This window comes from Phyllobates terribilis, unplaced genomic scaffold (assembly GCF_046119375.1).
Source record: "Phyllobates terribilis strain yellow unplaced genomic scaffold, ASM4611937v1 Scaffold_1__5_contigs__length_1240528914, whole genome shotgun sequence".
Taxonomy (NCBI): Eukaryota; Metazoa; Chordata; class Amphibia; order Anura; family Dendrobatidae; genus Phyllobates; species Phyllobates terribilis.
In genome coordinates, this window is record NW_027362761.1 from 1,056,905,615 (window position 1) to 1,056,931,018 (window position 25,404).

General features: G+C 45.7%; 1 protein-coding gene across 1 annotated transcript in view; it reads left to right on the plus strand.

The window, feature by feature from the left end:
• Window positions 1-25,404, plus strand: part of FGL1 (fibrinogen like 1) — a 76,393-nt gene that overhangs the window by 39,123 nt on the left and 11,866 nt on the right. Inside the window, exons 4-5 of the mRNA XM_073645392.1 lie at window positions 8,998-9,178; window positions 12,062-12,221. Of these exons, the coding sequence (XP_073501493.1) occupies window positions 8,998-9,178; window positions 12,062-12,221 (341 nt within the window). The remainder of the gene's footprint in view (window positions 1-8,997; window positions 9,179-12,061; window positions 12,222-25,404) is intronic.

Genomic DNA, 25,404 nt, shown 5'->3' on the forward strand with positions numbered 1-25,404 from the left:
CACAGGGGAAGAGGCAGTGGTGTCACCTGCAGACACTGTTTCTGGACCATGGTGTCAGATGCTTTGGTGTCATATGCCTGAGCATTCTTGTGGTGTCAGGCTGGTAGTTTTGGTGCTCTTGCTGATGCTGGCCTGGCAGTTGTTGTAAAAGGCCTTTTGAGGTTATCTAAACAGTCTTCAAAAAAGAATCAGACTTGGGAAGACCTAACTGTTGTACTGCAACTTCCATCTTGCTGGTGTTCCAGTTGCCCACCTTGTGTCTGTGGCCACCACACTGCTTGTTCCTGCCTGTTGTGGTGCTACGCCTCCCTCCTCCTGTGTGCTGCTGTCCTCGCTTTACATGTCTCCTTGTCAGGTTAGGTCAGTGACTTCATCGTCCACCGCTTCGTCTTCCACTTCCACACCCTGGTCCTCCTCCTGACTTTCTGTCCATTGTGTCTCATCATTATCCAACTCTTGAGACAGTAATTGCACTTTCCCACTGTCACCTTCAGGTGACCATGGCTGCTCAAATCGCTACATGCAATCTTCTGTTCCCCTTCTCGAAGCTGGCCGGTCGAGAGGCCCAAATCTATCGATGGAAAAGTGAACAGCTCTTGGGGTAACCCTGGACTCTAATCTCTCCTTCAAACCACATATCCAAGCTCTTTCCACTTCCGAACGGACCGAGCAAGAGGCCAGAATCTATAAATGGAAAGATGAACAAAACAGCTCTTCGGAGTGTCCAAGTGTGGGATCATTTGTCTCAGGGCACTCGGAATGGTGGAAGGAAGGAGGATCAGGGTGAGGAACATGAAGACTCCAAGTAAAAAAAATCTCCCGGATCTGCACATTCCTCAACCACGAATCTACAAAAACACTAGTGCATGCCCTCATCATCTCCCTTCTTGACGACTGCAACCTCCTGCTCTGTGGCCTCCCTTCTAACACTCTCTAATTCCTCCAATCTATCCTAAACTCTGTTGCCCGACTAATCCACCTGTCCCCTTGCTATTCCCTGGCCTCTCCTCTCTGTCAATCCCTTCACTGGATCCCCATTGCCCAGAGACTCCAGTTCAAAACCCTAACCTTGTCATGCAAAACCATCCACAACCTGTCTCCTCCATAGATCTGTGACTTAGTTTCCTGGTACTTACCTGCATGCAGCCTCCGATCCTCACAAGATCTCCTTCTCTACTCCCCTATTATCTCCTCTTCCCACAATCTCATACAAGATTTCTCCTGTGCATCCCCCCTTATCTGGAACTCTCTACCCCATCATTTCTGACTCTCGTCTACTGTTGAAACCTTCAAAAAGCACCTGAAGACCCACCTCTTGCGACATACGTACAACCTGCAGTAACCTTCGCTCCACAATACCGCTGCACAACCAGCTCTATCCTCACCTACTGTATCCTCACCCATCCCTTGTAGACTGTGAGCCCTCGCGGGCAGGTTCCTCTCCTCTCCTGTACCAGTTGCTGTCACATTTTTGTTCAAGATTATTGTAATTGTTTTTGTATATATACCCCTTTTTCACATGTAAAGCGCCATGGAATAAATGGCGATAAAGTAACAATAATAATGTGGTCCAGACTCACATCTACTGAGACTGGACTATGTGGAACACATGGTGGTGGTGGTGGCAATCTGACTGGAAGCTTTATCTGCTATCAAACCAACAATCTTTTCACATTGCTCTGGCTTCAATAGTGGTGTTCAGCAGCCCCCTAAAAATTGGGACAGGAATTTAGTTCGACATGACGTGGGTGTTTGTTGTGCTCCCTCAGCAGGCACAGTTTCATCTTGCCCACGGCCTCTGCGTGCACTATCACCTTCACCAAAACGTCCACTTCCCTGTCCCTTGACACCCACTTTGCCCATTTTAAATGGAGTTTAAGATTTGTCACATTGCCAAAAATGTTTGTATTATTACCGCAGTAATATAGGATCACGTCTGATGAGATGACCACAGTTTTAGCTAGTGCCCTGGGAGTCAGAGATGCTTCCAGAGGTCTTCCCCATGCTGTTCCCATGTCTTTTCAGCACTGTATGAATGTATCTGATCATGTCTCAGACACCACATGGCCAGATAAGGTAGTAAAATGTTAAAATGACATTTCCCGGTGAATGCTTTTTTCACCGTTGAAAGCAATGCAAAAGTGCAAAAACGCATCAAAAACGCTACATGAGAACATAGCCCAAGGTGTGGAGGAGCATTTTTGTTTTTGTATATTTATTTTGCCTTATATACAAGTCATTACCCTGGAAATTATGTTCCTTAACATTTTTCCCAGGAAAATCCATTTTGGTGTAGTTTTTGTATGTTTTACACTGTGTTCCAAATTATTATGCAAATAATATTTTCTCAGATTTTCCCAAATTACCTATATGAATTGCAGTCATTGTAATTTTCCAGTCAAATAACTATTAGAGTACAATTGAAAGGTTTTTGTACAAACTGCCTATGATAACAGTATATTTTAAAAAAAAATAAAACACTCAAACTGCACTCAAAATGCATGTTCCAAATTATTATGCACAGCAGAGTTTTCAACCTTTTCATTTTAATAAAGAACAAAAAAATTGTCATTTTTGAAATTATAAGCATTAGCAGGTTATTACAAACTGAAATCAAACAGTTTTCAACACAAAACTTTATTCTAGGTGATGTAACATTTGCACATAGGACCCCTTGTTCGAAAGGAGCTTCTGAACTCTCTCATTCATTGAATTTGTCAGGTTTTGGATGGTTTCTGCTTCAATTGTTTTGCATGAGGACAGAATACCCTCCCAGAGCTGTTGCTTAGATGTGAACTGCCTCCCGCCATCATAGACACTCCTTTTGATGATGCTCCAGAGGTTCTCAATGGGGTTGAGGTCAGGGGAGCATGGGGGCCACACCATAAGTTTGTCCCCTTTTATGCCCACAGCAGCCAGAGATGCAGATGTGTTATGTGCAGCATGAGACGGGGCATTATCATGCATGAAATGATCTCAATGGTCCAGATGGATGGAGTGGAGGATGGCTGGTTGATGGACACCCCATGCAAACACGGCTACGGCGCCAACAAGGAGGAGGTGGAGTAATGTTTTGGGCTGGAATCATGGGGAGAGAGATTGTCGGCCCTTTTAGGATCTCTGAAGGGGTAAAGATGAACTCCATAATGTATGTTGAGTTTCTCAAACAGCACTTCCTGCCATGGTTCAAGAAGAAGAACCGTGCATTCCACAGCAAGATCATTTTCATGCATGATAATGCCCCGTCTCATGCTGCACATAACACATCTGCATCTCTGGCTGCTGTGGGCATAAAAGGAGACAAACTTATGGTGTGGCCCCCATGCTCCCCTGACTTCAACTCCATTGAGAACCTCTGGAGCATCATCAAAAGGAGTGTCTATGATGGCGGGAGGCAGTTCACTTCTAAGCAACAGCTCTGGGAGGGTATTCTGTCCTCATGCAAAACAATTGAAGCAGAAAGCATCCAAAACCTGACAAATTCAATGAATGAGAGAGTTCAGAAGCTCCTTTCGAACAAGGGGTCCTATGTGCAAATGTTACATCACCTAGAATAAAGTTTTGTGTTGAAAACTGTTTGATTTCAGTTTGTAATAACCTGCTAATGCTTATAATTTCAAAAATGACCATTTTTTTTTCTTTATTAAAATGAAAAGGTTGAAAACTCTGCTGTGTATAATAATTTGGAACATGCATTTTGAGTGCAGTTTGAGTGTTTTATTTTTTAAAAAATATACTGTTATCATAGGCAGTTTGTACAAAAACCTTTCAATTGTACTCCAGTAGTTATTTGACTGGAAAATTACAATGACTGCAATTCATATAGGTAATTTGGGAAAATCTGAGAAAATATTATTTGCATAATAATTTGGAACACAGTGTATTGTGATTCGGTAAAAGTGGCGTAATTCCTCTGACAACATTGTTGACAGCAGTGACCTGGGAGTCAGAGATGCTTCCAGGGGTCTTCCCCATGCTGTTCCCATGTCATTTGAGCACTGTTCCCAGCAATTTGGGCAATTTTTAGGCCCTCTGCAGACCGCCGGGGGGAGGGTGGGCCACCGGAAAAATGCTCGAGTTTCCCATAGATTTACATTGGGTTCGTTGCTCGGTCCAAGCACTCGAGCATTTCAATTTGCTTGACACGAGCAGCAAGTACCCAAGCATTTTAGTGCTCGCTCATCACTAATCACAGACTGACCATGAGTCAACAGTGTAATGCAGCAGCAAAAAAGGCAAATACAATTCTGGGTTGCATTAACAGAAGCATATAGTCCAGATCATGTAAAGTAATTATCCCCCTCTACGCCTCCTTGGTCAGGCCCCACCTGAAATACTTTGTCCGCTTCTGAGCACCACATTTTAACCCCTTTACAACCCAAGGTGGTTTGCACGTTAATGAACAGGCCAATTTTAACAATTCTGACCACTGTCACTTTATGAGGTAATTACTCTGGAACGCTTCAACGGATCCCCCTGATTCTGAGATTGTTTTTTCGTGACATATTGTACTTCATGATTGTGGTAAAATTTCTTCGATATCACTTGCGTTTATTTGTGAAAAAAACGGAAATTTGGCGAAAATTTTGAAAATTTAGCAATTTTCAAAATTTTAATTTTTATGCCCTTAAATCAGAGAGATATGTCACACAAAATAGTTAATAAATAACATTTCCCACATGTCTACTTTACATCAGCACAATTTTGGAACAAAATTTTTTTTTGGTTATGGAGCTATAAGGGTTAAAAGTTGACCAGCGATTTCTCATTTTTCCAACAAAATTTACAAAACCATTTTTCTAGGGACCACATCACATTTGAAGTCACTTTGAGAGGTCTTTATGACAGAAAATACCCAAAAGTGACACCATTCTAAAAACTTCACCCCTCAAGGTGCTCAAAACCACATTCAAGAACTTTATTAACCCTTCAGGTGCTTCACAGGAATTTTTGGAATGTGGAAGAAAAAAATGAACATTTAACTTTTTTCACAAAAATGTTACTTTAGACCCAATTTTTTTTTATTTTCGCAGGGGTAACAGGAAAAAATGGACCCCAAAATTTGTTGTGCAATTTCCCCTGGGCACGCAGAAACCCCATATGTGGGGAAAAAACACTGTTTGGGTGCACGGCAGGGCTCGGAATGGAAGGAGCGCCATTTGAATTTTTGATTGTAAAATTTGCTTGAATAATTAGCGGACGCCATGTTGCGTTTGGAGAGCCCCTGATGTGCATAAACAGTGGAAACCCCCCATAAGTGACCCCATTTTGGAAACTAGACCCCCCTGGGAACTTATCTAGATGGGTGGTGAGCATTTTGAACCCCCAAGTGCTTCACAAATTAATCCGTAAAAATGAAAAAGTATTTTTTTTCCCACTTTTTCATTTTTACGAATCAATTTGTGAAGCACCTGGGGGTTCCAAGTGCTCACTATGCATCTAGATAGGTGCCTTTGGGGGTCTAGTTTCCAAAATGGGGTCACTTGTTGGGGAGCTCCAATGTTTAGGCACACAGGGGCTCTCCAAACGCGACATGGTGTCCGCTAACAAATTGAATGGAAAATCGGCTCAAATTGTTAGCGGACACCATGTTGCGTTTGGAGAGCCCCTGTGTGCCTAAACATTGGAGCTCCCCCACAAGTGACCCCATTTTAGAAACTAGACCCCCCAAGGCACCTATCTAGATGCATAGTGAGCACTTGGAACCCCCAGGTGCTTCACAAATCAAGGGGTATAGTGAACATTTTGAGCCCAGAGGTACGACACAGAATTTGATAACATTAGGTCATCATGTTGAATAAGTTGTCATTAGTCTTGAGCGCAAGTGCTCGCTGCTTGAGTTTGCATCGGGTACTCAGGTATGCACCATGTACTGCGTGTGCTCGAATGACATGCTCGAGTCCCTGCCCCGCATGTTTCACGGTTATTAGACACCCCAAAAAAAACATGCGGGGATCGCTCGTGCATGGCAGGCAATCCCTGCAAAGTTTTTTTCGTCGCGAAGCATATGGGGCGGAGACTCGAGCATGTCACTCAAATACCGACGATACTCAATGCATACCAGAGCACCCGATGCAAACTCAAGTAGCGAGCACTTGCGCTCAACACTAGTCGCCATATCGTCATCTTTTTTTCTTACTTTTGAAAAAAATCCCAACCCATCACAACCCTAACCCCAACCCCAACCCCAGCCCTAACCCTAACCCCAACCACAGCCCTAACCCTAGCCCAACCCTAACCCTAGCACAACCCTAAACCGAGAGTTTATTTTTTACGCCGTTCCTAGTGCGGTATAAGTGATTAGACGTCTTTATTCTTTGGGTCGGTGCGATCACAGCGATACCAGAATCATATGGGGTTTTTATGACTGACAGCTGTCACACACTAAAAGACGCATTTTTTGTAAAATCTAGTTTTTGCATCGCCATATTTTGAGAGCTATAATTTTTCCATATTTTGGCAGACAGAGTCATGTGATGGCTTGTTTTTTGCGGGATGAGTTGACGTTTTTATTGGTGCCATTTTCAGGCACGTGACAGTTTTTGATCGCTTTCTATTCCGATTTTTGGGAGGCAGAATAAACAAAAACCACCAATTCAGGAATTGTTTTTTTTTTTTTTTTTTTTATTCTGTTCCACGTGTGGTAAAAATTGATAAGGGAGCTTTATTCTTCGGGTCAGTACGTTTACAGCGGTACAACATTTATATCGTTTTTCTATGTTTTGGCGCTTTTACACAATAAAAGCTATTTTATAGAAAAAATTATTTTTTTGCATTGCTTTATTCTGAGAGCTATAACTTTTTGATTTTTCGGATGATGGAGCTGTGTGGTGGCTTGTTTTTTGCGGGACAAGATGACGTTTTCAGCGGTACCATTTTTATTTATATTTGTTTTTTTGATCGCGTGTTATTCCATTTTTTGTTTGGCAGTATGGTGATAAAGCATCGTTTTTTGCTTTGTTTTTTATTTATTTTTTTTACCGTGTTCACTGAAGGGGTTAACTAGTCAGACAGTTTTATAGGTCAGGTCGTTCCGGACGCGGCGATACCAAATATGTGTACTTTTATTGTTTGTTTGCTTTTTTTTCATAATGATATTTATTGATGGGTACATTATATTTTTATTTTTGGTGGATTATTTTTTAAATTTTTTTTTTTATATTTTTACAATTTTTTTTTTTATTTTTTTTTCACTTTCTGAGAGTTTTTGCACTTTTTTACTTTGTCCCACTCTGGGACTTTAACTTTTTTTATTCTGATCGCCTGCACAGCATAGGGATGGAGCACCATCCCTGTGCTATGCAGGCAGTCAGCGCTGCACAGTGAGAACATTGTGTGGTCGTGCACTGCGCATAACCAAACAATGTTCCTGCTGCCTGGTGACCCGGATGTTGTCATGACGGCAGACAGCGCTGGAGGCCGGAAGAGGAGGTGAGTATACCGATCACCTCCCCTTGCAACCGCAATGCTGCGATCGACTTCGATCGCAGCATTGCGGAGGTTAATGTGCCGGGAGCGGTGCGGGACCGCTCCCTGCACATAGTACCGGGTGTCAGCTGTGACAATCAGCTGACACCCGGCGGCGATCGCGCCCGCACAGCCTGTGTGCGCGCGCGATCGCGATGACGTACTTATACGGGTCAGGCTCTTAAAGCCCAGGGCACTGACGCGTATTAATACGTCATGGGCTGTAAAGCGGTTAAAAAAGACATTGAAAAACTGGAGCAAGTTCAGAGAAGAGCTACCAGGATGGTGAGTGGTCTGCAAACAATGGTTAGGGGATTTGGGAATGTTTAGCTTGCCGAAGAGAAGACTGGGTGGAGACTTAATAGCTGTCTACTAATATCTCAAGCGCTGTCACACTGTAGGGATCATCTTTATTCTCATTTGCACAAAGAAAGACTAGAAGCAATGGGATGAAACTGAAAGGGAGAAGACAGATTAGATATTAGAAAAAATGTTTTGACAGTGAGGGTCATCAATGAATGGAGCAGGCTGCCAAGAGAAATGGGGAGTTCTCCTTCAATGGAAGTCTTCAGACAGGGGCTGGACAGACCTCTGTGTGAGATGGTTTAGTGAATCCTGCATTGAGCAGGGGGTTGGACACGATGACCCTGGGGGTCCCTCCCAACTCTAACATTCTATCATTCTATAATTCTGTAAAGCTAAAATCTTCTGATTGGTGAAATTGATAATGTTACAGATTTTGAAAAGTCCCTGGATTACTGGGGCGAAATAGCCCTAAAGCATGAACAATCCACTGCTATAATTGACAGCTTATCTGTCCGATGTTTTTTTTTTCTTTCAAAAATGTGACAGTGCAATGCAATGGCCCCCAAAGAGTTAAAATTTTGTCTCATCTGTCTCATTTGCAGTGACTGAGACTGAAATGCTGTATTTTGTGACCTCCTGTTAGGAATTACTTCTTTCAAGGAGGTGACAGTGGATTTTAATTTTTTTTTTAAATACCAAAATTATAATTAAAATATACAGTTCTGAAAATGTCATTTTCATTTTTTGATACTGTGCGGATCAACCTTCTGCTGGTCATGCCTTTCAACAGTTATAGAGACAGAGGGCAAAAAAAATGTTTTTTTTCTAAAGATGCAATTTGTTTAGTTTAAAATATTCTTTATGAGTTCCAATAATTTGAGACATATTTTTGTAAAGAATATATTATTCTTAAAATACTAAACCTTAATGTAACAATCATGTCTGTGATGTAAAATGGTAAGCAATTTTCCAACATTTTTCAGATGTATTTCCCAGCAGATCGGTACACTGTCAATTTTAGAGGTCTCAGCTCCTAGACCGCACAGAAAAAGACTTTATTTATCTGGATCATCAGGAATTGTGCTAATTAGTTTAAGCCTTTTTATCATATTTCCCCTACAAACCTTCAACCCCTTTCTTTATAAAATTATTGGGTGTTTATGTTTATTTACTTCTTTATATAAATGTTTTGTATGTACATCGGACACCTTTTGTGATTTTAAGGCCTTGGAAGAGTGTCTTCAAGAAAAGCTGAGGTTGAAGGCCCAACTAAGACTTCTCGAGCACCAAACTAAATTACAACAAATAAAAATTGAGAATCTGTTGCAAGAAAAGGAGCTGCAATTCATGGATCGAGGAGATGACATGGTAGTAATCGACCTCGGAGAGAAAAGAACATACGCAGGTCAGACTCTCATTTATTCCAAAAAAAGAAAAAAAATAATTTTCAGTCCTACAAATTTTTGCTGACTCCTCTCTCTGTTCTGTCCATGTGTATTAATAGGCCATATGGGCAGCGGTTGTCCAGTTGGGCCAGTGCCTTAAAGCTACAATCTCCCTTCCTGGTGTAATAACATCACCGGAAAATTATCTGAGAGTTCAAAGTGAATCAGTCACCAGGTTTTTGCTACCTCATCTAAGAGCAGTATAATGTAGGAAAAGAGACCCTAATTCCAGCGATGTGTCACTTAGATTACTGAGTGACACAATTAAGAGTTTTTAGATGTAGCATGTAGCAGAGCTCAGAAAGCTAACCCCGCCCGCACCCCTGATTAGCAGCTCTCTGTGTACATTGTATATTGACAAAAAGCTGCTAATTAGTGTTGGGTGTGTGGTTGGACCAGGTCTCACGTGGGCACCAGTCCGGGCAGTGATAATTGCCTGTTGATAAAACACTCATTGTATTGAAACAAAAACACACAGCCTAATAAGTGACACGTCACTGAAATCAGTGTCTTAGCCCCTAACTCTCGCTACCCTCAAATTACATAGCAAAAATTTGCTGACAGATTCCCTTTATTTAACAAATATACTTATATAAGATAAAAACGGTACTCGCCTCTTCAGTTAGCCACCAATCTGATGTACAGTCATGGCCAAAAGTATTGAGAATGAGACAAATAGTAATTTTTCCAAAGTTTACTGCTTCATTTTTTGTAATGGCAATTTGCATATACTCCTGAATGTCAAAGAGTGGTCAGCTTAACAGCAATTACTGTACTTGCAAAGTCAATATTTGCCCAGAAAATGAACTTTAACCCCCAAAACACATTTCAACATCATTGCAGTCCTGCCTTAAAAGGAGCAGCTAACATCGTTTTAGTGATTGATCCATTAACACAGGTGTGGGTGTTGAGGAGGACAGGGCTGGCGATCAATCAGTCATGATTAAGTAAGAATGACATCACTGGACACTTTAAAAGGAGGCTGGTTCTTGGTATCATTGTTTCTCTTCAGTTAACCATGGTTATCTCTAAAGAAACACGTGCAGCCATCATTGCACTGCACAAAAATGGCCTAACAGGGAAGAGTATCGCAGCTACAAAGATTGCACCTCAGTCAACAATCTATCGCATCATCAAGAACTTCAAGGAGAGAGCTTCCATTGTTGTCAAAAAGGCTCCAGGGCGCCCAAGAAAGACCAGCAAGCGCCAGGACCGTATCTTAAAACTGTTTCAGCTGCGGGATCGGACTACCAGCAGTGCCGAGCTTGCTCAGGAATGGCAGCAGGCTGGTGTGAGTGCTTCTGCACGCACTGTGAGGCGGAGACTCTTTGAGCAAGGGCTGGTTTCAAGGAGGGCAGCAAAGAAGCCACTTCTCTCCAGAAAAAACATCAGGGACCGACTGATATTCTGCAAAAGGTACAGGGAGTGTACTGCTGAGGACTGGGGCAAAGTCATTTTCTCTGATGAATCCCCTTTTCGATTGTTTGGGACATCTGGAAAACAGCTTATTCGGAGAAGAAGAGGTGAGCGCTACCACCAGTCTTGTCTCATGCCAACTGTAAAGCATCCTGAAACCATTCATGTGTGGGGTTGCTTCTCAGCCAAGGGAATCGGCTCACTCACAGTCTTGCCTAAAAACACAGCCATGAATAAAGAATGGTACCAGAATGTCCTCCAAGAGCAACTTCTCCCAACCGTCCAAGAGCAGTTTGGCGCCCAACAATGCCTTTTCCAGCATGATGGAGCACCTTGCCATAAAGCAAAGGTGATAACTAAATGGCTCATGGAACAAAACATAGAGATTTTGGGTCCATGGCCTGGAAACTCCCCAGGTCTTAATCCCATTGAGAACTTGTGGTCAATCATCAAGAGACGGGTGGACAAACAAAAACCAACAAATTCTGGCAAAATGCAAGCATTGATTATGCAAGAATGGACTGCTATCAGTCAGGATTTGGTCCAAAAGTTGATTGAGAGCATGCCAGGGAGAATTACAGAGGTCTTGAAGAAGAAGGGGCAACACTGCAAATATTGACTGGCTGCATTAACTCATTCTAACTGTCAATATAACCTATTGGTACTCATAATATGATTGCAATTATATTTCTGTATGTGATATAAACATCAGACAAACACTAATAAAAAACAGAGGCCAGCAGATCATGTGAAAATATAATTTTGGTGTCATTCTCAAAACTTTTGGCCATGACTGTAGATGCTCAGGTAGTCCCCTGCCAGTCTTATTTTTCTAGCTGCCAGCAATGTTGTGCCATATTGGCACGTGACTATTGAAGCCAATCACTGGCCTTATCATTTATGTGCCGTACTTATTGCTTTACCTATAAGTGCTCTTTGTTTGCTTAGAAATAAGAGCGGGAGTTCTACCTCCTGTAATTGACATATTGTCCTGTTTTTCTTTGAACTAGTCTTTGCTAAAACTCCCAGTAATGGCCCCATACACATTATATTAATCTCCCCGACTCAGCCTCCCATCCAATATGGAAATGGGCCTCCCAATTCCCTCCCCGACAGATAACATTAGGGGAGATAAGTATTAGGTTGTTTGGATTTAAACCTCAATCCTTCTGATCTCTACGCAGGTGAGGCACTTATAGATGTTCCTGGCAGTGGCTTACTTCGCTCTACGCATGGAGATCTGTCAGGTGTATGGGATCCTTTAGGGTCATTTATTTTTAAATTATTGTCTATTTGTTGCTTTTTCTAAAAAAAAAAATTATTTTATAATAAAGGGGAAGGGGAATGAAGTAATATAGTATTATTATACTTACAAAACTGTGATTATAATGACATGTATAATTCAGGATTTGTTGCTTTTTCAACAGACTGTGGAGAGATCTACAATGATGGACACAAACAAAGTGGATTCTATAAGATTAAACCCCTGCAGAGCAATAGCTCATTTTCTGCATTTTGTGACATGTCTGAGGGAGGTGGATGGACAGTCTTTCAGAGACGCTCTGATGGAAGTCAAAATTTTTATAGGTAATTATTACATTCTTTTTTTATTTCAACTTTTTTTTTTGCATTTTAACTTTATATCTAGATTTAAAATATATGTTATAAAATAAAAAATATGTTTTTTTAATAGCAGATTGCTGTCGATTATAACAAATATATTCTGCCAATTAAAAAAAAACACATCATAGGAGGTCTTTTTGTACAAATGGAAGAAGTTACTAAGAGATTTCAGTAGATACCCATGCACAAACTTCATTAGTGTCCAATTTGAGCCTTTTTTTGAGCATTTAGATGCTTAGGCAATTGAGCATACTGGCATTACCCACAGAAATGCAGTTGTGATTAAAGGGAGTCTGTCACCAGGTTTTTTCTATCTAATCTGGGAGCACCATAATGTAGGGGCTGAGACCCTAATTAAAGAGATGTATAACTTACAAATTTTTATAAGATCAAAGTTTAATCAGCAGGATATTATCACTACAGGACTATTTGGCCTGCTGCCAGGTAGTACAACACCTCCCCCACCACTAATTGGCAGCTTTCTGCCTATGCACAGTGTGTATGTAGAAAACTGCCAATCTGTGGTATGGGTGTAATGACCGGAGGTCCGAGAGAGATCCAGTGAGTCACAAACTGAGACAGAGACAGAAATAAACAACACTTTCTTTACTAAAACCGGGATTAGACTAAAATTCAGTATTGCATGAATCAGTCTCAGGTTCTACCTGGGACACTGTCTCTACTAACTACACACAATCAGCAAAAGCTGAAATCAATGTGCCAATCTCAAGGTTTCCAGTTTCTGTGAATTATACTAAAGATCTGGAACAATTTTACCTAAACACCGTGTCAATCTAGTGTGGGTGTTCTTTAGGGACCCCTGAGATGGCACACTGAGTACAATCCTACCACTACTAACAATAACAATGCATGAAACTATACCAATTGCTCTTATAGGGATACCTGGGTGTCTTAAAGTTATGGTACCATTAACCTCAGATGTGGTCTATCACAGGCCTGTGAATCGCGGTGGCTGCAGCTAGCCCGGAAAACTTTGGCGCCAAATAAAAAGCAACGTTTACAAAAACAGCAAAGGTTCCCTGGCTTGTCGGCCGATGCCGAGCCCACACGCCGGGGACTTTAGTCCTGTAGCCTCAGGTTAAGGTCTGGGAAGAACTCTTCATCAGGCTTGTCAGTATCCTCTCAATGTGAATGGCACCGGACCCCGTCTCTCCTCTCGAAGTCACTCACGGTTTTCCAGACCACCGACCACGCGTTCCGTCACAGAGATGATATCCTCAGTCTCTTTCCCTCTCACTCGACACTTGGCTCGTTCAGCACAAAGTCTCTAGTCCACTCAGCATGGACTTCCACAAAACTCTAAAGAGCCACACAGCTTTCCCCAGCTCAGCACTCGTTCTTAAGCAGGGACACAGCTTCACCAGGGACAGGGGTTAACAACCCCCACAGGAAAGCTTGTAGAGAGAGAGTCTTGTTAAAGTTCAGTGCTCACAGTTCTCCTCAGACTCTCTTTCCAGCATCTCACACAGCAGACACCCTCAGAACACACAGGGTCCCCTGATCTGCCCCTGCCCTGAGCTCAGCCAGGCAAAATCCTCAGGGTCCTAATGCTCTCCTGCTGCTATCACAGTTCACACTCTCACATGCCACCGCACTAGAGGTGGGTTTCCTTGAAACACCTCCCCACTCAAAGTCGTCTTGTGCATAGCGCTGTGGGGGTATACCCACCGTTGCTCGAGTAGTTCTCCTGAGACCCACCCCAACAGGCTCGGTTCCCGAGAGGGCAGAAGTCTCTTCAGTGGTATCATCGGAGGGAGCCAATGAGGCTGCTCCCTCCTGAGGTGTGGCGCCCTGTGCCACATCATCCGAGTCTGGTAACTGACCTGATTCCCTGTTCTCTGAAGGACATACCACATTCTCAACACTCTCTCCACACGGGGACAGATTGATCGCAGGGGCAAGTAAGCAGGTGCAGAGGGGGACTCACCATCAAATTCTAGAGCATTAGGAATGCCCACCCCTCGGGACACCGCCTGTGATTCCGTGGGAACGGGGATCACATCTTCAAACCAGCACCGTTGTAGCATGTTACGATGAAGATTACGGGTTGGTCCCCCTGTCCCCACCAGCTTGACCTCGTAGACTGGAATATCAGGGCTCACCCATTTTTTTACCAGGTACGGAGTCGCCTCCCATCGTTCACTCAGCTTTCCGGACCGTCATTTGATTCTCACCAACACTCTGTCCCCTGGGGAAAAAGGCTTGGCTTGCACGGGATGCGTGTCCCTATGGGTCACATGACTGAGTCGATCACCCACCACCTGATTCACCACCCTTAATCGCCGCCGGTGTTCTCGAACCCATTTTGATGCTGTCCGAGGGGAATTGGAGGAGGGACCTGGCATGCTCAAATCCTCAATGTCCTGCCCTGGCCTCCCGAACATCAACATGTGTGGTGAGTAGTGTTGAGCATTCCGATACTGAAATATCGGGTATCGGCCGATATTCACTGTATCGGAATTCCGATACTTAATTCCGATACTTTTATAATATCGAATACCGGAATCGGAAGTTCCCATAATGCCTGCGCTCTGCAGTGTCTCTGAAGGATGACAAGCTGGATGGCAGCGCTCAGCTGCGATCCAGCTTGTCATCAGAATGCCATCCCAGCGTGGGAGAATTCTCCTGATTGTTTAAAAGCCGGCGCGCGGTAAAAAGCCGCCGGCTTTTAAACAATCACGCAGCCCCATACTGCTTCCCCGCAGCCTCCCACCCCGATCCTCCGCTCCCCTCGCCACCTCCCATCCCGATCGTAAATTAGGACCGGGCGGGGAGCGCAGCACCAAGGAGCGAAGGACCCGGGCGGGGAAGCCGGCAGTGAAAAGACTTCACCGCCGGCTTTCCCGTTCTGTGCTGCGCTTTCCCGCCGGTTATTTCAAATGAACAGCTGAGGTATCAGGTGATGCCGATCAGCTGTTCATTTGAAGTAGCCGCGGTGCCCTCAGAGGGTTCATGTGAGTTCATGCTTGACTGCATGAACTCACATGAACTTTCCCACGGCCGCACAGGTCAGCCTCACCTCCCGGACCCGTCATGATTAGTGTGTGCGGGGTGTGTGTGTGTGCGGGGTGTGTGTGCGGGTGTGTGTGCGGGGTGTGTGTGTGCGGGTGTGTGTGCGGGTGTGTGTGCGGGCAGACATAGGCCGATGTGACACTACTACTCCCATCGGCCTATGTCTGTCCCCCGTCCACTCCTGCCAGCAGGATCAGCTCGATGGGAGCAGTAGTTCCCATCAGCCTGATCCTGCTATTTAAATTGCCCTACTGTGTCCCCAATAAATGTTAAATACATGTCATTGGTGGCCAGTGGTTACCTAAAAGAAATTAGTTCATACATTACCTGTCCCCGCCGATCGCCACCTAAAATAAAGTAAAAAATAAAAAACTACACCTATACTCACCTAGACACCTAATTCCCCGAAGCCATCGATCTCCTGTAATAAAATATAAAATAATAAACCACAACCTTATCCTTACCCCTCCGTAGTAGTCCACGAGTGTCCCACGAAGATCTCCAGTTCAGAGCAGCCACATAGAATGTGACCGCTCTGAACCGCTGCCGCCGCTAGAATGACGGGGCCGTAAGGGTTCACCGGAGTTCAAGCAGCGCTGCTCCGGTTAGCTCCTTTACGGCACTGCTGTATCGTGAGAAATTCCCACGGTACAGCACTGCCGTAAAGGAGGTCTCCGGAGCTGCGCTGCCTGAATGCACTCCGGTGACCTCAGTCAGTGGCTCCCGCTGCCGGGAGCGGACGTGTTCCCGGCAGCGTGAGCTTACAGCAGCCATGCACAGCTGTCACCATCTCCAGATGTGACAGCTGTGCATGGGAGATCAGCGCAGGAACGTGGACAGGTAACTATTTTTTTTTTAGTAAACTAAGAATTAAATAAAATGGTGTTTTATTTCAAATAAATTATTTTTTTCTGGGTGTAGTGTGTTTTTTCTTTTTAACACTTTGTAGGTTAGTAATGGGGGTGTCATATAGACGGCCATCATTACTAACCTGGGCTTCATGGCAGCTGGCGCTGACATGAACCCCACCACTATTACCCCCTGCCACCGCACCAGGGCAGCGTGGAAGAGCGAGGCTAAGTGCCAGAATTGGCGCATCCTATGGATGCGCCATTTCTGGGGCGGCTGACGGCTGGTGTTTCTAGCCTGGGAGGGGGCCAATATTCATGGCACCCTTCCTGAGCTATTAATATCAGCCCCCAGCTGTCTGCCTAGCCTTTGCTAGCTATTAAAATAGAGGGGACCCCACGTCATTTTTTTTTGGGGGGTCCCCCATTTTAATAGCTAGTAAAGGCTAGGTATTCAGCTGGGGGCTGATATTAGTAGCCTGGGAAGCTCCGTGGGTTTTACCCCCTTCCCAGGCTTCAAACATCTGCCCCAGCCGTCTGCTTAACCTCCGCTAGAGACTAAAATTATGGGGGATCCCACGCCATTTTTTTTTTAAATAAATCCTTTATTTTAACACTAAATGACATTTGAGGACTTAATAAAGATGCAGTCCCTAAATTATTATTTATTTTTTAATAAATTTTTCCCAAAACTTTTGACGTGGGCTTCGCCATATTTTTGTATGCCAGCCAGGTACAGCATCCAGCTTCTATGAACGCGCCATTTTCCGGGGCGGCCGCGGACTGCAATTTTCAGCGGGGGGGGGGGAGGGCAAAAAGCTTGGGCCTCCCTGCGCTGCAGATTCCATCCCCCAGCTGCCTAGTTGTACCTGGCTGGACACAAAAATAGGGAGAAGCTCCACGTTTTTTTTTTTTTAATTATTTCATGAAATTCATGGAATAATTAAGAAAAAAAGGGCTTCCCTATATTGTTGTGTCCGGCTAGGTACAAATAGGCAGCTGGTGGTTGGGGGCAGCCCGTTCCTGCCTGCTGTACCTGGCTGGACACAAATATAGTGTGAAGCCCCACGTCAATTTTTTTTTAATTATTTCAGGAAATTCATGAAATAATTAAAAAAAAATTATGTGGGGCTTCGCCCTATAATTGTGTCCAGCCAGGTACAGCAGGCAGGAACAGGCTGCCCCCAACCACCAGCTGCCTATTTGTACCTGGCCGGACACAACAATATAGGGAAGCCCTTTTTTAAAAAAATTATTTCATGAAATAATTAAAAAAAAATTGACGTGGGGCTTCGCACTATATTTGTGTCCAGCCAGGTACAGCAGGCAGGAATGGGCTGCCCCCAACCACCAGCTGCCTATTTGTACCTGGTTGGACACAACAATATAGGGAAGCCCTTTTTTTCTTAATTATTCCATGAATTTCATGAAATAATTTAAAAAAAAAATGCGTGGGGCTTCGCCCTATTTTTGTGCCCAGCCAGATACAACTAGGCAGCTGGGGGCTGGAATCCGCAGCGCAGGGAGACCCAAGCTTTCTGGGCCACCCCCGCTGCAAATTGCAGTCCGCAGCCGCCCCAGAAAATGGCGCGTTCATAGAAGCGCCATCTTCTGGCGCTGTACCCAACTCATCCAGGGCCCTGGTGCGGTGGCTCACTGGGTAATAAAGGGGTTAAGGCCAGCTTGGCATTATCAGCTGGCCCTAAGCCCAAAATTCATGGGGTCACGCCAATATTAGACATGACCACCATGAATTTCTAGTAAAGTATTTAAAAAAACACAACACCCAGAAAAAAGTCCTTTAATTGAAATAAACACACAATTCTTTATTGTTCTAAATTAAACCATACTTACCACCACGCCCATTCCAGCTGAAGCCAACGATCTCCTGCAATAAAAGTAAAATAATAAAGCAACCTCATCCTTACCTTTCCATGGCTCCCACGACAGCTTCAGCTCTGCTACATCGAGATGACAGGCTGGACCGCAGCAGAACGCTGCCATCCATCCTGTCATCCCGCAGACACTGAGAAGCGCAGGCATGCTTGTGCTCCTCAGTGTCTCGCTGTGACGGCATAAAGATGAGCCGAGGTCATGTCCAATGAACTCCGCTCACTTCATGTACGTCACTGACAGCGTGGGAAAATTCTCCTGCACTCAGCACTTCAGCGTGAGAATTTTCCCACGCTGTCAGTGACGTGCATGAGGTGAGCTGAGTTCATTGGACATGACCTCACCTCATGTATGTCACTGACAGCGTGGGAGAATTCTCACGCTGAAGCGCTGAGTGCAGGAGAATTTTCCCACGCTGTCAGTGACGTGCATGAGGTGAGCTGAGTTCATTGGACATGAACTCGGCTCATCTGGATGACGTCACAGAGAGACACTGAGGAGCGCAAGCATGCCTGCGCTTCTCAGTGTCTGCGGGATGACAGGCTGGATGGCAGCTTTCTGCTGCGGTCCAGCCTGTCATCTCGATGTAGCAGAGCTGGAGCTGTCCTGGGAACCATCGAAAGGTAAGGATGAGGTTGCTTTATTATTTTTCTTTTATTGCAGGAGATCGTTGGCTTCAGCTGGAATGGGCGTGATGGTAAGTATGGTTTAATTTAGAACAATAAAGAATTGTGTCTTTATTTCAATTAAAGGACTTTACTCTGGGTGTTTGTGTTTTCTTTTAACTTTGACTATGGGGTTAGTAATGGGGGTGTCTTATAGACGCCTCTCCATTACTAACCTGGGCTTGATGTCAGCTGGCATTATAAGCTGACATCAACCCCAACCCTATTACCCCCTGCCACCGCACCAGGGCAGCGTGGAAGAGCGAGGCTAAGTGCCAGAATTGGCGCATCCTATGAATGCGCCATTTCTGGGGCGGCTGACGGCTGGTGTTTCTAGCCTGGGAGGGGGCCAATATTCATGGCACCCTTCCTGGGCTATTAATATCAGCCCCCAGCTGTCTGCCTAGCCTGTGCTAGCTATTAAATTAGGGGGGACCCCACGTCATTTTTTTGGGGGGGTCCCCCATTTTAATAGCTAGTAAAGGCTAGGTATTCAGCTGGGGGCTGATATTAGTAGCCTGGGAAGCTCCGTGGGTATTACCCCCTTCCCAGGCTTCAAACATTTGCCCCAGCTGTCTGCTTAACCTCCGCTAGAGCCTAAAATTAAGGGGAACCCCACGCCAATTTTTTTTTAAATAAATCCTTTATTTTAACACTAAATGACAAGTACAGTAATCAACACTGTCACTGTACTTCATATATATGTGACTGACATGTTTCTATCTATCTAATCTATGTGTGATTCTCTATTCCTTCTATTCTAAATTGTCGGGTACAGATGCTGAATTGCCGGCCGGCTTTCTTAAAGAGACGGTGCATGAAAACACTATTATTTTTTTAAATAAATCCTTTACACTAAATGACAAGTTCTGTAAGCAACACTGTCACTGTACTTCTTATATATGTGACTGACATGTTTCTATCTATCTAATCTATGTGTGAAGCTCTATTCTGTCTGTTATAAATTGTCGGGTACAGATGCTGAATTGCCGGCCGGCTTTTTTAAAGAGACGGTGCACGAAAACACTAATATTTTTTTTAATAAATCCTTTACACTAAATGACAAGTACAGTAAGCAACACTGTCACTGTACTTCATATATATGTGACTGACATGTTTCTATCTATCTAATCTATGTGTGAAGCTCTATTCTTTCTGTTGTAAATTGTCGGGTACCGGTGAATGCCGCTGATGAATTGCCGGCTTTTCATGTCATTCTACATTATTCTTAGTTGTTTTACTTCATGTAGAATTAACCTACAAGGAAAGAAAGGGTTTATTTTCATTCCGATATTTGTGTCCCATTGACTTGCATTGGTTTCCGGTATCGGAATCGGCGATATCCGATACTTTTTGGGTATCGGCCCGATCCAATCCGATACGATATTTCCTGATATCGGAAGGTATCGCTCAACACTAGTGGTGAGTAGCCAGTAGTGCTGTGCACTCAATTATTGTAGGCCCATATCAATTCGGAGAGATACTCAGGCCAGCGCACCTGCTGTTTACCCTCTAATGTCCTCAACATCTGCAACAGAGTCCGATTAAAGCGCTCACAAACTCCGTTACCTTGGGGATGGTAAGGTGTCGTTCTCGACGGTGTGATGCCATACAGCTGGTACAGCTCCTTCATCAATGCCCCCTGGAAACATGCCCCTTGATCCGAGTGTATTCTTTGCGGACACCCAAACACCTGGATGAAATGTCGACACACGGCCTCAGCTGCCGACTCCGCTGTCTGATCTCTTGTCGGCACTGCTAAAGCATACTTAGTGAAGTGGTCTGTCATTACCGTTGAATATTCTATCAAGACATAGTCAATCATGAGCAGCTCTAAGGGAGCGGAAGTCTTAATAGATGGCATGGGCGCCCGCTGCTCAGGGCTCTTACTGAGCCCACAGACCCGACACTGCAGACACGCCTCTGTCACCATCCCCCCCAATTCAGGACAATAGAGGATTCGCTGTAGCCACTGGAGTGTCTTTTCACTCCCAAAGTGGGCCCCCTTCTCATGCGCCTCGCGAGCGACCACCGGACCCATCCCCATAGGAATTACTAGCTGGTACCGGTGCTGCAGCTCAGATGGCAGGTACACCTTACGGTACAAGAGGCCCTTTTCCACACACAACTTATCCCACTGTTGCAGTAGTTTCATTCCTTCCTCGGACAGCTGGGCCTTGTTCTCTGCACGCGGCCAGACCCCTTTTTGTACCCAATTGCGCACTAGTGCAATGTCTGGGCAATCGTTCTGGTCTTTCTCCCAATTCGAGGGTGTTTTTCCCAGAACACACTGCATCCCTGACGCCACCCCACTTGAATGTACCATACTTCAGAAGATAGGTACCTGCCCCAAGTCAGGGGTTTCAGTGTCCTCAAGCTGGTCATCAACATTTTCCCCCGAGGACCCAAGGGGCACCCTTGAGAGTGCATCCACATTTCCGTTTTCCCGTCCAGAGCGAAACTTAATTCGATAGTTAAACTTAGCAAGGTGAGCCACCCACCGCTGCTCCAATGCTCCCAGTTTTGCATTTTCTAGGTGAGCCAGAGGGTTATTATCAGTCATGACTAGCACCTCAGCTCCTGTTAAATACTCGGCAAAGCGTTCTGTCATCAACCATACCAGGCCAGCAGCTCTAGGCGAAACGAGCTGTAGTTAGCTGGGTTGCGTTCAGTGTCTCTTAAAGACCTGCTGCCATAGGCGATTACTCGCTCCTGACCATCCTGCACTTGTGCTAGTACCGCCCCCAGCCCATGCAGACTGCCATCGGTGTATAACAGGAAAGGGGAATCAAACCAGGCATACGCCAACAACGGAGCACTCGTTAGGGCGGCCTTCACCTCCTCAAATGCCTTTTGCTGCTGGGGTCCCTATGGGATGGGGCGATTTTGGGGGCCCTGTGCCGTCCCTCTTAAAAGCTCATTCAGGGGACTCACTACTTGTGAAAACTTAGGTACAAACCGCCGATAGTACCCCGCTAAACCCAAGAAGGCCCGAACCTCTCGCAGGGTACGTGGAGGTGGCCACTCCTGCATGACCAAGACCTTACTGGTTGCGGGCAGCACCCTGTCCTGAGTCACCACATGGCCTAAATACTCAATCTGACTCTTTAACAGTTGGCACTTCTTTGGTTTTATTTTTAGGCCGTAACAACGGAGAACTTGACGTAACTTCTCAAGATGGTCTTCAAATGAGGTCCCGAACACCACAATGTCATCTAGATATATCAGGACTGATTCAAAATTCAGATCGCTTAAGCAATTTTCCATCAGGCGCTGGAAGGTTCCCGGGGCGTTAGTGATCCCGAAGGGCATTCGGTTGAATTCATAGAGCCCCATTGGTAGGACAGACGCCGTCTTGGCCCGATCTTTTTCGGCCATTGGTGCCTGCCAATAGCCACTTACTAAATCCAACGTTGAGAAATATTTGGCCCGACCCAATGCCGACAGAGACTCTTCTATGCGAGGTAATGGATATGCGTCCCGCACCGTGTGAGCATTTAATTTGCGATAGTCCACACAAAACCGAAGGGTCCCATCCTTCTTCCACACCAAGACCACAGGGGCCGCTCAGGGGCTCTGGCTCTCTCGGATCACTTGGTTGTCAAGCATACTGGCCACCATGCCCTTCACCTCTTGATAGAGCGTCGGGGGAATTTGACGATAACGTTCCCTAATAGGAGGGGTATCCCCCGTGGGAATCTCATGCTCAATCATCCGGGAAAAACCAAAGTCCTCCTCATGTCGCGAAAAGGTCTCTTGATGTTCCCACAAGACCCTCTCCAGCTGCTCCAATTGCACGGGGGTCAGTTTCTCCCAGTCCAATCCCATCTGGTCCATGATCACACGACCATACCATTCTTCGGTAGGAGGTTCGGTCCGGCCTACTTCGACCGCGTATGTCCAGGAAGACTGTTCAACTGGGTGCAGTTCGAACACTGCCTTGTCAGGCACCTTCCCTGCTGGCACGAACAGTTCAGCCAGAATGGTCCCAGCAGGAATTGTAACAGCCTCATCTAGAATGTTGATGTATCTGACTGGCACCCGTCCATTCTTCACAATCGCCAGAGACCAGGCCACGTGCGTCTTGGCGAATGAGGACTTCTCTGGGGCTGGCTCGAGTAGTACTGCAAGCCCATTCAGTCTCTGCGCAGCCCCCACTGATAGCATTAAGAGTTCTTCTTGTCGGGGCGCTAGCGAGATCGTGGTCCGCGATGACTCTCGGACCAGGCCCACCCGGCCCCCAGGGACCACACTCTTCACGAGATCACAGCTCAGCACTAGACGGTGTAACATTCTCTGTGTGGGTCGATGGTGGGTAGCACGAGCCCAGTATCGGGGTTCCTCACTGGCATACATCTTATGATTTAAATCTCGCACAACGTTCATTCCGAGCATCACCTCCATCCCTCTTCTAGGAGGGTGGTCCACCAGCACTATCCCTTTCTGACCCAGCTCTTGACCAAACATTTTCAGTTGCATCCACACAATCCCCTATACCGTCAGTTGGCCATTGTTAGCGGCGGTAAGTCGTATCACTCGGCCGTCCCCGGGAACCACTAGTTGGCTGAAGTGCCTCTCGTACACTTCTAAGGGCATTATGGTACATTCGGATACTGTGTCAACCAAGCATCTCATCTTCCGCCCTTCAAACTCTGCTTCCAGCACTGGACTGCATGCGAACAAATTGTGTTCTTCCCGTCAAGGGCTTTGTGGGGGATGGGCCGCTGCTGCTTGCCCTCTCATGGCAGCGACTGTGAGTTTAACGCCGGCAAAGGAGGCTCCAGGGCTGCAGACATCCAGCAGTATTGGGAGATGTGTCCCCGATGTCCACACCTCCAGCAGGTGACTGCTCCTCGTGGACGAGAACTTGAATCATTCGAGGAGGACGACCTGGCAGACTGTGGAACCTCCATTCCAGAGTATGCGGCGGGTGGCCCTTCCGTAGGAGTAGGGACCGGCCCAGCTCTGAGTTTAGACACTTCCAGCTTTAGCTCCTTCAGTTCGGCACGCAGAGCCTGTACAACGTTTACCAGTCCTTCCCCTCCTGAAACTGGCGCCCGACCTCCCTCCAGCTGTGCACTGTCCACTGCCCCCTTGACCACCAGAGTAGACTCCTCCTTCCTTTCCACCGTGGCCCGATAAATCTGCCAGTAGGATAATTCTGGGGTAGCCTGGGTCATCTCCATCAGTTTGTTTCAAAGGAGTTTATTGGCTAACTCTGTTATGAATTGATCCCGGAGCAAGCGGTCTACCTCTCGGAATGCCCCCATGGCCCCTGGGTCTAGTCTCTGCACCTCATTCAACGTTTCCTGTAAGGTATTCGAGTACTGCATCAAGGTCTCACATTCCCTTTGAGGCCGATTGAAAAACAAGGATCGAAGCTGGGCCACGCCAGCCTGGCCTCCCGAACTCCCCTCTAACACCTCCAAGATTTTCTCTAACGTGCTCCTCTCTGACACTGGACGTATCATCACCATCCGCCTAGTGTCGCCCTGTAGTGCATTTAATGCCAGCTCTGCTCGTAACGTGGGGGCCAGATTACACATCCGCAGAATACTCCGGACCCTCTCAGCCCAATCCTGCAACGCCATGTTACGCCCGTCGTATTTTGGCATGTGCTGGAGTAAAGCTCCTACCGACACATATCCTCCCAAAGTCGCCACGGCTGCCAGGGGTTCCGCAACCAGTGAAGGGGCTGCTGGTGCAGCAGAGTCATTTCTTCCCTCGCCTCCTTCCATGACCAGCCCTGGATCCTGCCGACTACGCCAAAAATGTAATGCCCGGCGGTCCGAGAAAGATCCAGTGAGTCACAAACTGAGACAGAGACAGAAATAAACAACACTTTCTTTACTAAAACAGGGATTAGACTAAAATTCAGTATTGCATAAATCAGTTTCAGGTTCTACCTGGGACACTGTCTCTACTAACTACACACAATCAGCAAAAGCTGAAATCAATGTGCCAATCTCAAGGTTTCCAGTTTCTGTGAATTATACTAAAGATCTGGAACAATTTTACCTAAACACCGTGTCAATCTAGTGTGGGTGTTCTTTAGGGACCCCTGAGATGGCACACTGAGTACAATCCTACCACTACTAACAATAACAATGCATGAAACTATACCAATTGCTCTTATAGGGATACCTGGGTGTCTTAAAGTTATGGTACCATTAACCTCAGATGTGGTCTATCACAGGCCTGTGAATCGCGGTGGTTGCAGCTAGCCCGGAAAACTTTGGCGCCAAATAAAAAGCAACGTTTACAAAAACAGCAAAGGTTCCCTGGCTTGTCGGCCGATGCCGAGCCCACACGCCGGGGACTTTAGTCCTGTAGCCTCAGGTTAAGGTCTGGGAAGAACTCTTCATCAGGCTTGTCAGTATCCTCTCAATGTGAATGGCACCGGACCCCGTCTCTCCTCTCGAAGTCACTCACGGTTTTCCAGACCACCGACCACGCGTTCCGTCACAGAGATGATATCCTCAGTCTCTTTCCCTCTCACTCGACACTTGGCTCGTTCAGCACAAAGTCTCTAGTCCACTCAGCATGGACTTCCACAAAACTCCAAAGAGCCACACAGTTTTCCCCATCTCAGCACTCGTTCTTAAGCAGGGACACAGCTTCACCAGGGCCAGGGGTTAACAACCCCCACAGGAAAGCTTGTAGAGAGAGAGTCTAGTTGAAGTTCAGTGCTCACAGTTCTCCTCAGAC